The sequence below is a fragment of the Scyliorhinus canicula genome, chromosome 10 (genome assembly GCF_902713615.1).
Source record: "Scyliorhinus canicula chromosome 10, sScyCan1.1, whole genome shotgun sequence".
Taxonomy (NCBI): Eukaryota; Metazoa; Chordata; class Chondrichthyes; order Carcharhiniformes; family Scyliorhinidae; genus Scyliorhinus; species Scyliorhinus canicula.
Genome location: NC_052155.1, coordinates 47,191,182 through 47,205,516, shown reverse-complemented (window position 1 = coordinate 47,205,516; position 14,335 = coordinate 47,191,182). Strand labels below are relative to the sequence as shown.

General features: G+C 45.0%; 1 protein-coding gene across 2 annotated transcripts in view; it reads right to left on the bottom strand.

Annotated features, from left to right (window-relative positions):
• The window catches only part of ptpn23a (protein tyrosine phosphatase, non-receptor type 23, a), a 117,426-nt gene extending 103,457 nt beyond the window's left edge, over positions 1-13,969 (bottom strand). The window contains exon 1 of one of the 2 annotated variants that reach the window (XM_038808855.1): positions 13,818-13,969. In XM_038808855.1, coding sequence (XP_038664783.1) covers positions 13,818-13,901 — 84 coding nt within the window. In that variant the 5' untranslated portion in view covers positions 13,902-13,969. The remainder of the gene's footprint in view (positions 1-13,817) is intronic. The other variant, XM_038808854.1, reaches the window with a different exon arrangement.
• Between the last annotated feature and the right edge of the window lie 366 nt (positions 13,970-14,335).

Genomic DNA, 14,335 nt, shown 5'->3' with positions numbered 1-14,335 from the left:
AAAGGAGCAGGTATTGCACCTATAGTGATTGCATGGAATGGTGCTGTGGGAAGGGGATCAGAGGTTGGGGGTGATGGAAGAATGGACCAGGGTGTCATGGAGGGAGAGCTCCCTGCCAAATTCTGACAAGGGGAGGCGAGGGAAAGGTGTGCTTCATGGTGGCATCATGCTGGAATTGGGGGAAATGGCGGAGGATGATTCTCTGAATGCGGAGGCTGGTGGGGTGAAAATTAAGGACCCTATCATGGTGCTAGGAGGGAGGGGAGAAAGCCACATCTCTGCGTGGGTTTCCTCCAGGTGCTCCGGTTTCCTCCCACAGTCCAAAGATGTGCAGGTTAGGTGGATTGGACATGCTAAATTGCCCTTAGTGTCCAAAAAGGTTAGGTGGGGTTACAGGGATAGGGTGGAGGCGTGGGACTTAAGTGGGGTGCTCTTTCCAAGGGCCGGTGTAGACTCGATAGGATGAATGGCTTATTTCTGCACTGTAAATTCTATGTTCTGTCACTTGTTCTTTGGTTTAGGTTTCACTGAGCACTGACCTTTTTTTTTCTATTAACACACATCTTACCTTTATGTCACTATCAGCACCTTCTATAGTCCTTAACACTGCCATTAACACTTGCTTTGTCTTGTGCCATGAACATCTTTGTGCAATCTCTCCTAGCTCAAACCTCTCCCAGACCTTCTATTTTGCTCTACCTGCTCCACCCCTTCTCAAACAGTATAAAATAAAGAACATTTCCCCTCTTTAGTTATGAAGTCAGGCACTCAAAACGGCAACTCAGTTCCTCTCTCTACAGATGCTGCCAGATCTGCTGAGTTTATCCACCATTTCTGCTTTTATTGTTGTCGAATTTAGGAACCAGTTCACTTTTCCTACATTATGCTCCATCTGACAGTTGTTTTCCCACTTATGTAACCTATCTGTATCCCGTTGTAGAATCTTCACTTGTCTTGACAACGTACTTTCCCACTTATCTTGGTATCATTGACAAATTTAGGTACCAAACATTCGGTCCCCTCATCCACGCCATTGATGTAGATTGCAATTAGTTGAGGACCCACCACTGACCCCTGTGGCACTCACCAGCTACAGCTTGTCAACCTGAAATGACCCATTTATCCCAACACTCTGCTTCTTGTTAGCTAACCAATCCTCTAATCAGCCTAGTGCTACCCCATCCACCATGAGCTATTTTATTGTACAACAACCTTTGATGCGGCGTCTTATCAAATGCCATGTGTAAATTCTGTTACAACAGTTCTACAGGTTCCCCTTTATACAACTTGATTGTTACTTCCTCAATTAACTCAAATAAATTAGCTAAAACTGATTTCCCCTTCACAAAGCCTTGTTAATTCTGCCTGATCCCAATATGATCTAGGTATCGTGTTAGAAGCTCCTTAATAATGGATTCTAGCAATTTCCTATGACAGATGTTACGCAAACTGACCTATAAGCCAGTACCTATAGGCCAGAATTCTCCGGTCATTAGGATTCTCTTTTCCCATTGGCCGCGCTCCCCTGCATGTCTATTTCCCAGTGACGTTGGGTGGATTCAGTGGGAAATCCCACTGACAAGCGCCGGGGAGAATCCCTCCAGCAGCGAACAGTGCGCCACTGAGAAACACGTGGCTGGGGGAAGGAGGAAAGCCACTGTCATGATATGCAGATAATTATATACAGACAGGCAGCAAATGAAAACAGAGAACAGGACATGACCAATGAGCAGGCAGGACACTCGGGGGTGGTATCTCACTATAAAAGGCACGAGGCTCTCACACTCCGCCTCTTTCCACTGATGAACATCTACAGAGCGAGTCAGGGTGTATGTACAGTACAAATTGAAAATCATCTCCCTGATTTATGTTTTATTACTCTTGGAATTAACTCCAATACTTCATTTGCATGGTTCATGGTATTATCAACTTCTGTTGCTACTTATAATGATTTATGTATGTGAACTATAGATCTATTTGGTTTTCTATCCTTTGTAGATTATCCAACTAATTTGAATAGTTTGGATGGAGCTGTTTTTATCCAGTGTGTGCAGGAGGGTTTCCTCACACAATATGTGGACAGACCGACAAGAGGCTGGGCCACGTTGGATTTGGTACTGGGTAATGAACCGGGCCACGTGTTAGATTTGGTTGTGGGAGAGCACTTTGGAGATAGTGACCACAATTCGGTGACTTTCACTATAGCAATGGAGAGGGATAGGAACATACAGCAGGGCAAGGTTTATAACTGGGGGAAGGGTAATTACAATGCGATTAGGCAAGAATTGGGGAGCATAAGATGGAAACAGGAACTGTCAGGGATAGGCACAATTGAGATGTGGAGCTTGTCCAAGGAGCAAATACTGCGTGTCCTTGATATGTATGTCTCTGTCAGGCAGGGAGGAAATGGTCGAGTGAGGGAACCATGGTTTACAAAAGAGGTTGAGTGTCTTGTCAAGAGGAAGGGGGCTTATGTAAGGATGAGAAAACAAGGTACAGTTAGGGCACTTGAGGGATACACGATAGCTAGGAAGGAGCTCAAGAAAGGGCTTAGGAGAGCTAGGAGAGGGCATGAGAAGTCCTTGGTGGGTAGGATCAAGGAAAACCCCAAGGCTTTTACACTTATGTGAGGAATAAAAGAATGACCAAGGTGAAGTTAGGGCCGGTCAAGAACACTAGTGGGAAAGTGCGCATGGAGTCTGAAGATTTAGGAGGCCCTAAATGAATACTTTTCTTCAGTGTTCACAAAGGAGAGGGGCCATGTTGTTGAGGAGGATAGTGCAATACAGGCTGGTGAACTGGAGGAGGTAGATATTCAGAAGGAAGATGTGTTAGAAATTTTGAGACGCCCGAGGATGGATATATACCGTGGGCCTGATGGGATATATCCTAGGATTCTTTGGGAGGCAAGGGATGAGATTGCAGAGCATTTAGCTTTGATCTTTATGTGATCACTGTCTACAGGAATAGTGCCAGAAGACTGGAGAGAGGCGAATGTTGTCCCCTTGTTCAACAAAGGGAATAGATATAACCCTGGGAATTATAGGCCGTTTAGTCTCACTTCGGTCATAGGTAAATTATTGGAAAGGGTCCGGAGGGATACAATTTATGATCATTTGGAAAGATACAGCTTAATCCAGGATAGTCAGCACGGATTTGTGAGGGGTAAGTCTTGCCTCACAAGTTTGATTGCATTCTTTGAGGAGGTAATGAAGTACATAGATGAAGATAGAGCAATTGATGTTGTATACATGGATTTTGTAAGGCGTTTAATAAGGTGTCCCATGGTTGGCTCATGCAGAAAGTAAGGAGGCATGGCATGGAGGGAAATTTGGCCAATTGGATCAGTAACTGGCTGTCACATAGAAGACAGAGGGTGGTGGGAGATGCTAAATTTTCATCCTGGAACCCAGTCACCAGCGGTGTACCACAGGGATCAGTGCTGGGTCCTCTGCTATTCGTGATTTTTATCAATGATTTGGATGATGCAGTTGAAGGTTGGGTTAGTAAATTTGCTGATGACACCAAGATTGGTGGAGTAGTGGATAATGTGGAGGGCTGTTGTAAGCTGCAAAGACATTGATAGGATGCACAGCTGGGTTGAAAAGTGGCAGATGGAGTTTAACCCTGATAAGTGTGAGGTGATTCATTTTGGTAGAACAAATTTGAATGCAGATTACAGGGTTAACGACAGGGTTCTGAAGAATGTAGAGGAGCAGAGAGATCTCGGAGTTCACGTACATAGATCTCTGAAAGTTGCCACCCAAGTGGATAGAGCTGTGAAGAAAGCCTATAGTGTGCCAGCATTTATTAACATGGGATTGAGTTTAAGAGCCATAAAGTTATGCTGCAACTGTACAAGACCTTGGTTAGACCACATTTGGAGTATCATTATAGGAAGGATGTGGAAGCATTGGAAAGGGTGCAAAGGAGATTTACCAGGATGCTGCCTGGATTGGAGGGTAGATCTTATGAGGAAAGGTTGAGGGAGCTAGGGCTTTTCTCACTGGAGCGAAGGAGGATGAGAGGTGACTTAATGGAGGTGTATAAGATGATGAGAGGGATAGATAGAGTGGACATTCAGCTACTTTTTCCTCGGGTGGATGTAGATGTTACAAGGGGGCATAACTTTATGGTTCATGGTGCAAGATATTAGGAGGGATGTCAGAGGTAGATTCTTTACTCAGAGTGGTTGGGGCATGGAATGCACTCCCAGCTATGGTAGTGGAATCGGACACTTTAGGAACTTTCAAGCGGTTATTGGATAAGCATATGGAGAGCACTAGAATGATTGGGAGTAGGCTGATTTGATCTTAGTTTCAGACTAGTTCAGCACAACATCGTGGGCCGAAGGGCCTGTACTGTGCTGTACAGTTCTTTGTAAAGAACTTTAATCTCCCAACCAAAATGGAGCTCATATACTTTGCTACATTGAATTTTATTTCCCGTTATATGCCCATCCTATTTGGGTGTTTAGTTTTGCGCTGCCCTCGGCATTATTAGTCATTCTTCCAATTTTCTGCCATCAGACATTAGTAAATTCAAATTATTGTTCATTATCCAACATTAGTCACAAGGGCGATGAACTTTGAGACCATCAAAACCTGGAACTTTAGCAGGACAGAGAATAACCCAAAGGCTAACATGCAATGCCATTCCACAAGGAGCAGTCATTAACGTCAGTCTATGGTGTCAGATAAATTGCACACTCATCATGGCCCCAAGGGTCATAGAATTTACAGTGCAGAAGGAGGCCACTCGGCTCATCGAGTCTGCACCGGCTCTTGGAAAGAGCACCCTACCCAAGGTCAACACCTCCACCCTATCCCCATAACCCAATAACCCCACCCAACACTAAGGGCAATTTATCATGGCCAATCCACCTAACCTGCACATCTTTGGACTGTGGGAGGAAACCGGAGCACCCGGAGGAAACCCACGCACACACGGGGAGGATGTGCAGACTCCCTACAGACAGTGACCCAAGCCGGAATTGAACCTGGGCCCTGGAGCAGCGAAGCAATTGCGCTATCCACAATGCTACCTTGAGTCCATAATAAGCAAACAAAAGGGTGGGAGAGGAAAGGTTAAATGTCAGCCCTCCATTTTACAGCCTTGCATGATCAAGAATTTCTAATTTCATGCTTCTTCTAGCTTGCATTTTAATTCTAATTCTCATCTTCCTAACAACTTAAAGATCAAAGAGCCCTGTCCATTATGCTTGCAAAAGAATTCTAGAAATGCATCCATCAGTTAACAGGTTCACTCTGCTAAGATGAGCATGAGGTCAGGTGCAATGCCTGGATCTAGTATGCCTCTCTTGTTGGGACCATGAATTGGATTCAATTTGAATTGTTTTTTGGAGCAGACATGGAGCTGGATTAGGGGTTTGCCCCTGTCCACACTCTGAGCTCTGGCTTTGTAACTCTGATAAAGTAATAAAAAAAAACAGAAAGTTGGATTCAATTACAGTTTTCAAGTAGTTTACAATGGAAGCACATCAGCAGAAGCATGCTCCTATCACCGCAATCAGTACAAGGGAAGTGGATACTATCTCCAGTGGCTAAGACGCCATTTTTCTTGGGGTCGGTGGTGGATGGAGAGAGCCAAAAGCAGCAACTTTTCTCTTGGACCTTCAAAAGCTCAATAGGGGCCAGGAATAAATTACTGTTGATAAAATTAACCTTTTGTAGGTGTGGGTAGTGGGACCCTAGCACCCTGCTTTGCAATTCACCACCTGCAAGATCCCCTCCAAGCCACACACCGTGCTGACTTGGAATTATATCACCGTTCCTTCACTGTCAAAATCCTGGACCTCCATTCCTAAGAGCACTCTGGGTGTTCCTACAACATAAGGATTGCAGCAGTTCAAGAAAGCAGCTCTCCCACCTCTCATGGGAAATTAGGGATGGACAATAAATGCTAGTCGGTGACACCCAAATCCCACCGACGAATTTAACAGACAGTAGATACTCTTACCATGCAAATTCATTAAAATATACTGAAAAATCAGAAATACCAAGGAGAAGAAGAAGTTATAACTCAGCAGAATCTAGAAACTCAAAAGGATAGGAATGAATGGAATTTACACTCATTTTTCATGTTGGTCACCAATACATTTTCCAAAATGCAGTTTAAAAAGTGCCTTCCTAGGCAATGCTAAAGTGTACTTTTATATACTGTCCCTCGTGAGACAGTGGGCCACTTGTGCGGAGTCAGAACGTTCTCCTCTTATGAGCATGGGTTTCGTCCGGTGCTCCAATTTACTCCCACAGTCCAAATATTTTCAGGTTAGGTGGATTGGTCATCCTAAATTGCCCTTTGTGTCCAAAGAAAAAAAGGTTAGGTGGGGTTACTGGGATAGGGTGGAGTGTGGGCTTAAGTAGGGCGCTCTTTTCCCGGGCCGGAGCAGACTTCTGCACTGCAAATGCCATGATTCTATGATTGTCACGGCGAGAGTTGCAGACTGGCATATTTCAAGGTCCAGGGCTAAGGGCAAGGTATCAAAATATATACCTCGCCCGCACATTACTTGTCGATTTTCGTGGGTTTTCAGGGACTCTTTTTCTTGGTTCTTATCGAAGCTTTTATTAGATATTGTAGTTACATAGTAACATTACTTCTGCATTCCAAATCGGGGCTGGTTTAGGTCAGTGGACTAGACTGCTGGTTTGTGGTGCAGCGTGGGTTCAATTCCCATACTGGCTGAGATTATTAGTGAAGGCCTGCCTTCTCAACCTTCCCCTCAAAGGGGAAAGCAGCCTTTGGTTATCTGGGACTGTGGCAATTTTACCTTTACTTCTGTATTTGAGTTGAATTCGTTCTAGGGTTGCCTTCTTTAGATAAGTATGGTAGCACAAAATAAAATGTTTTTTATTCATTGTAAATAAATCTCTCATACCTGGTTTCCAAAATGAAAATTCTAACTATTTGGTCCAAGGTAACTTATTTGAAAGGGATCCCCTATCTGCAGACACTTAAAAAACAATTGCGAACAATTAGCTCTCTCCAGAATTGTTTGGTTTAATTCTGCCAATTGCAAGTTTCTTTCCTCTGAATACTTCTGTTTAAACTAGTGTGTTGACAAACCGTCAGGATATTGACTTCCAACGGTCCAACTTTGCAACAAGTGTAATACACTTGTGTTCCTGGGTACAATTAATTCAGCAGTACCAAACTAACCATCAGAAATTTGCCCCAGCCTATGCAAACACATATATGGCAGAGCGGGAAAAGAGTGTACTTAAAAACTGTCCAAGGCTCCCTATGTGTTACTACAGAAAGTTAATATGAGGATTTGGATTTACAGAAGCAGAATTAGAATACTTAACCAATAATCATCACCCTTCCATTAAACTTAAAGCCACAACACAAGAAAATTTCCAAGATACATCAGTATTAACACTGGCACAAGAAAACAACAGGCATAAGCTAACAAGAGTTTTGTTTTAATCACGCAAACAAAAAGCCAATCTAATTGAACATCTTTCGGGAGAATATCATCAGAGATTTGGTTACCTGCATGGCAAACGCAGGACCGTTGCAGCTCCGATGTGGTGTATGCCCTGAAAAGGCAGGTAGGGAGGTGGCTTTGAGACCAGGAAGAGATCAGCAATGATCTGACTGGAGGCGGAGCAGGCTCGAAGTGCTGAATTGCCTACTTCTGCCCCTAATTCCTATGTTCCTAGCGCCTGCAGATAGTGACCAGCCAGAATAACTGTTCCAGTTCCTTCAATCACACGTTGCCACTCTCCCACCATAATTGTCCTCCAACCATAGATTCTATCTTTCAAGGGGCAGCAAGAGCGAGGAAAAGGGAAACTGATTGGAGGAGCTGAAGCAGCATGGGAGAGATAGAATTTGTGACTGGATTCTGTCTACCACATACTGGACCAATTTTTCTCTCACTTATCACCCCCATCATTGATTTTTTTATGGGCTTTCAAGGGCCAATGTATCCACTATCCCATGTATTTTGAACCCTACTCTATGTTGAGGAATGTACTCGAGCTTGGGGCAGCTGTTGCAAAGGCACAGTGCGGAAAGACCACCATCTAAGGCCTTCTAATGACTTCTAGTGGTGGCCATAGTGAGCGGTCGCACACAAGGCGGCTCCTGCGTGAAGGTGTTGGTTTTGGCCCTTTTTAATCGGGGCTTTGGGTAGATTCAGAGGAAAAGTGGAACGGAGAATGTCGGGGAAGAAGTTCCCCCCAGAATGGGCATGTTTACAAGCTAGCAGACCTGGCTGAAGTCAGTGAAGGACCTGAAAAAGCTGAGAGGAGACTCGTGGCGCAGTACCAATTAAGAAAATGGTCGAGGGGGAAGGCTCATTGTCGACGGGAAATCTGCAGATGGAGCAATTAATGAGCTTCAGGAAAGAGGAGTTTCAGTAGCAACGGAAGGAAATGTAGAGCAACTGGTTGAAAGTAATTGAGGGGGCAGTGGCCTTCTTCGCGAGTCCCTGGAATGGGTGCAAAAGTACGACGTGGCAGGTATGGTGGATAAGTGTGATCATGGCCGGACGGGGGACCGGCTTGGATAGACCCGGTTTGAGTGGCAATGGGCGGGGCGGAGCCCAAGGGTGGTGATGGCAGATGCTAGAGGGGGGTGGAGATACAAGCCTCTGGTGAGAATCGTGACAAGGAATGTCCGCTGGCTGAATGGGCCAGTCAAGAAGGCCCGGATGCTTGCACTGCTGAACAGTTTGAGAGCGGAGGTGATGTGTCCCTGCGTGAAAGATCAGATGAAGATGAGGAAGTGATGGATGGGACACATGTTTCGCTCGGGATTTGATTCAAAGTATGTGATAGTGAGTGGGTGTTAGAGGGGATGCCGGTAGCATTGGTAAACATGTATGCATCTAATTGGGACGATGTTGGTTTTATAAAGAGGTTACTGGGAGCGATTCCGGACCTGAACTCTCACCCATTGATCGTGGGGGGAGATTGTGTAATGGAGCAGAGGGTGGATAGGACTAGCCTTAAGTTGTGGGAAGGTCGAGAATGGTGAAAGAGCAGGGAAGGTTCATGGTATTAATGCGGATGGTGGATCCATGGAGATTCAGGAACTCAAGGGGAAGGGAGTATTCTTGCTTCTCACACGTCTATAGGGTGTATTCCTGGAGTAATTTTTTTCATGCTGAGCCAGGCAGTGCTGATGGGGGCAATCGGGGTGGAATATGCAGGAATTTTGATTTCAGACCACTGGTTACATGTGAGGCTTTGTTCGGGACAGGTGCAGAGGCCAGGTGGAGGTCGGACTCTGGACTTTTGGCTGATAAAGAGTTTTGTAGGAAGGTGAGAGTGGCGATTCAGAGGTATATGGACCACAACCAGAATGGTGAGGTGTGAGCAGCTACGTTTTGGGAGGCATTGAAGGCAGAGGGTCGAGGGAAAATTATTTTCTTCAAGGCCCAAAGGATGGGATGAGGAGCGAGGAGCACCGACGGTTATCAGACAAGATAGTTGAGGTGAACAAGAGATATTCGGCAGCCCCATGAAGGAACTGTTGGCAGACAGGAAGCGGTTGCAGGGGCAGTTTGACCGGTTGGCAACGGGTACGGTGGTGGGGCAGCTGCGGAGGGCGAGGAGAGTGCAGTATGAATATGGAGAGAAGGCGGGCTGTACGTTGGCCCACCAGTTGCGGCATCAGGCAGCATCCAGGGAAACTTTGCAGGTTAGGACAGAGAATGGGGAGGTGGTGTCAGAGCACAGAAGTGATGGGTGAATTTGGTAATATCAGATGTGAATAAATTTGCTGTTAAAGATAGCTTTGGATATACACATTACCCAATGTAATAGCTTAACTTCTCAAAATACAATTTATTACTGGAGAACAAAATCAGGTTTAAATTCAACATTTCCTAACAAATTCACTCCAAATCAAAATCTGAATTTGGCAAATAGATAAATTATATAAGACATATGGAAAATAAAATCCAACAAAATTAAACTAAAAAGTACATTGTCTTTTTTTTTTGTGTAATGGAGCAGAGGGTGGATAGGACTAGCCTTAAGTTGTGGGAAGGTCAAGAATGGTGAAAGAGCAGGGAAGGTTCATGGTATTAATGCGGATGGTGGATCCATGGAGATTCAGGAACTCAAGGGGAAGGGAGTATTCTTGCTTCTCACACGTCTATAGGGTGTATTCCTTGGGGAGGGGGGGGGGGGGGGGGGAGGAGAGAGAGATGTTAGGCAGATGAACAAAAGCTTTGTGAGTAAGTTTTCAGATGCAGCTGATCAGCAAGCAGGTAAGGCAGAGACTATTTGAAGCCTTGGGAGCTGATGGCCTGGCCGACAACATGAAGTGATTAAAATCAGGAATGCGCAAAGGCCATAATTTGAAAAATTGTATTCAGTGTCTGCACGATCATTTTACAGAGCACTTTGCAACCAATTAAGTACTTTTGAAATGTTGTCTCTGTTACAGTTTGGAAAAACTGAGCCAATTTTCACACAAGCTCCCACAACAGCAATGTGACGTTGATAAGGAATAAATATTCATCAGGATACCACGTAGAACTTCCCTGCTCTTCTTCAAAATAATATAGATCACGGCAAACTGACCGTTGAAGCTCCAAACAAAAAAAATCCTTCCAAAAATAGAGGTCAAACTTTAGGCAGAATATAAAATGTATCAAGCCAAAGAGCAAAAGGAATGTTAGTACTCGAGGGCAGCACGTGGCGCAGTGGTTAGCACTGGGACTACAGCGCTGAGGACCCGGGTTCGAAACCTGGCCCCGGGTCACTGTCCAGTGTCTGCGTGGGTTTCACCCCCACAACCCAAAGATGTGCAGGGTAGGTGGATTGGCCACACTAAATTGCCCCTTAATTGGAAAAGAATAATAATTGGGTATTCTAAATTTATTATTTAAAAAATGTTTATAAAGGAATGTTAGTACTTGAATTAATATCTATTGAGAAGGACTGAAGAATTATACACTGTTCATGTGGGAAAAAACAACGCCAAACTCTATTATTTTCTGGCATGGACAAATATTCTCAATATTTTATTTGATAATCCAGTTTCTTTTGGTGCCTTGCAATATTATGCAGAAAGAAAATAAATCACTTGTCCATCTATTTGCACCCAGGAAAGGAAATGTGAGATGAACTGAACATACATTAAATTCTATGGTCAAATTCGAGCTTTTCCTCCCGCTCCAATTTTAGTCTACCAATAGAAAAGCAATATAGGAGGGCGATCAATAATGAGTTTTGTCCACTGGATATTGTATACGGGTCACACAAAACAATAAGGAAAATGTCAGTAACCAGTATGGAATATGTAACATTTTATTCTAAATTCTCTTTCATTTGATTTATTATTGTCACATGTATTAGTATACAGTGAAAAGTATGCTGTACAAACAATGCATAGCGTAAATAAGGAAGGAAGGAGAGACTGCAGAATATAATGTTACAGTTATAGCAAGATGTAGAGAAAAGTTCAACTTAATACGAGGTAGGTCCATTCAAAAGTCTGATGACAATAGAGAAGAAGCTGTTCTTGAGTCGGTTGGTGCATGACCTCAAACTTTGGTATCTTTTTCCTGACGGAAGGAGGTGGAAGAGAGTATGTCCGGGATGCATGGGGTCCTTAATTATGCTGGCTACCTTTCTGAGGCAGCGGGTATTATAGATAGAGTCAATGGATGGGAGGCTGGTTTGTGTGATGGGCTGGGCTACATTCACAAACTTTTGTAGTTTCCTGCGATCTTGGCCACACAGTCATAGGTGTATAAGGAGTATAGTAGGGGCTGAGGATACACCTTGTGGGGCACCGATGTTGAGGATGATCGTGGAGGAGGTGTTGTTGCCTATCTTTACTGATTGTGGTCTGTGGATTAGAAAGTTCAGGATCCAGTCGCAGAGGGAAGAGCTGAGGCCAAGGCCATGGAGTTTGGAGATGAGTTTCGTAGGAATGAAGGTTTTGAAGGCTGAGCTGTCGTCGACAAATAGGAGTCTGACATAGGTATCTTTGTGATCTAGGTGTTCCAGGGTAGAGTGCAGGGCCATGGAGATGGCGTCTGCTGTGGATCTGTTGCAGCGGTAGGCAAACTATAGTGGATCAAGGCAATCTGGGAGGCTGGAGTTGATTCGTGCCATGACTAACCTTTCGAAGCACTTCATGATGATGGATGTCAGAGCCACTGGACGATAGTCATTAAGGCACCCTGCTTGATTTTTTTTCCCAACAAGGTTTCAATAAAGTATCCCTTTTAAAGCTTTAGATCATCCTTTTTCCATGTAACAATAAAGTTCAGTGATGGTTCCCCATGAATTCATATGATTAAAGTGGATTTAAACATTTTCAAAACAACGATGCTTTTGAAACTGGTATAATCCTGGTGATTACAATTGACCAGAAACTAAACGAGAGCAGCCATATTAATACTGTGTCTAGAAGAGCAGGTCAGATACTGGCAATTCTGGGGTGAGTAACTCACCGCCTGACTGTCCAATGCCTGTCCACCATCTACTTGGCACACCAATGGCAACTATGTGCTCTACATACAAGAGGCACTTGGCAACTCAACAAGGCTCCTTTGACAGCACTTTCCAAACCCATGATCTCTACCACCTAAAAGGACATGGACCACAGTTGCATGGGAACACCACAATATTCAGATTTCCCTCCAGGTCACACACTCCTTCCTGACTTGGAACTAAATTGCCGTTCCTTCACTGCATTCTTTTCTGGATCAAAATCCTGGAACTTCCTCAACAGCAATGTGGATGTACCCACACCACAGATTGCAACCATTCTAGAAGCCAGTTCACCACCACCTTCTCAAACGCAGTTAGAGATGGGCAAGAAATGTTGGCCTTGCCAATGATGCCTACATCCCATGAATGAATTAAAACAAAAGGTCTATTAAATCCAGAGGGGCTGGACCGGGCTTCAATTTAACGTCAGTCACAAGACTACACCTCCATAGTACTACAATGGAGCGCCAGCCTTAATTTTTCTGCTCAAGTTCTATGGCGCAGCACGGTAGCATAGTGGTTAGCTCTATGGCTTCACAGCAGCAGGGTCCCAGATTCAATTCCCGGCTTGGGTCACTGTCTATGCGGAGTCTGCAAGTTCTCCCCATGTCTGCGTGGGTTTTTCTCTAGGTGCTCCGGTTTCCTTCCACAAGTCCGGAAAGATGCGTTATTAGGTAATTTGGACATTCTGAATTCTCCCTCTGTGTGCCCAAACAAGCGCTGGAGTGTGTCGACTAGGGGCTTTTCACAGTAACTTCATTGCTGTGTTAATGTAGGCCTACTTGTGACACTAATAAAGATTATTATTAGTAGTATTATTATGGAGTGGGGTTTGAACCAACACCCAAATGACTCAGCGTGCTACCAGCTGACCCTCAGCTGGCACAGGAGCCAGTGTGATGGTGTAAATGTTACCTATCTCGCATCAAGTCTTAACACCCCAAGGTTTCAAACAGGCTGGTTCAGCGTCAGTTGCCAGGAAGAGGGCTAGAGTCAAGGTGACGTGAAGACAATCAAGAAGGCACAGTGAACGAACTTGGGTTGGTTTTTTTTAAACTAAAACTTTACATGGTGTGTCATAGGTGGAAACATGCACACAGAAATATCGGATTGTGTGTAAGCTACCAGGAGTTGTGCTGAAGGAGAGCAACAGAGAGGCGCCGAGCCTGAATCAGGCCGTTGGGAGTCACTCAGCAGAAGCACACAGAGGCCTGAAGTGACACAAGCTCCTTCCTCCCTGCCAGCCTGGCCTCAGCAGTGTTCAAAATAATGCGACCCGGGTGGAAGACACCGAGTGCGCTCTCCCTGTTCTCCGTTCTTGTTATTTACCTGTCGGACGGCGTTGGCGAAAGGAAACTCCCCAGCTTCCTTCAAGTCGAGCCAAATCATCGGCATCCGCGGCACGGCCTCCATGTTGAGAGGGCGACCAGGACCAACCGGATGTCGGGCGCCCGCGGCGGATGTGACATCTGGTCGAGGCCGGGGGCGTTCTGGGAGCTGTAGTTCAGCCCGATGGTGGCTGGGAACAGCTCCTGCCTCCACCAAACCACAGGGAAAGGGTTGTTCCAATTGCAAAACGTTACCGCTGAAATGGAGCCATGCCTCTCAAACCCCCTCATTTTATTTTTAAATTTAGAGTACCCAATTATTTTTTTTCTAATTAAGGGGCAATTTAGTGTGGACAATCCACCTACCTTGCACATCTTTGGGTTGTGGGGGTAAAACCCACGCAGACACGGTGAGAATATGCAAACGCCACACAGACAGTGACCCAGGGCCGGGATTCGAACCTGGGTCCTCAGTGCCATAGTCCCGGTTTAACCATTGCACCACCGTGCTGCCCTCAA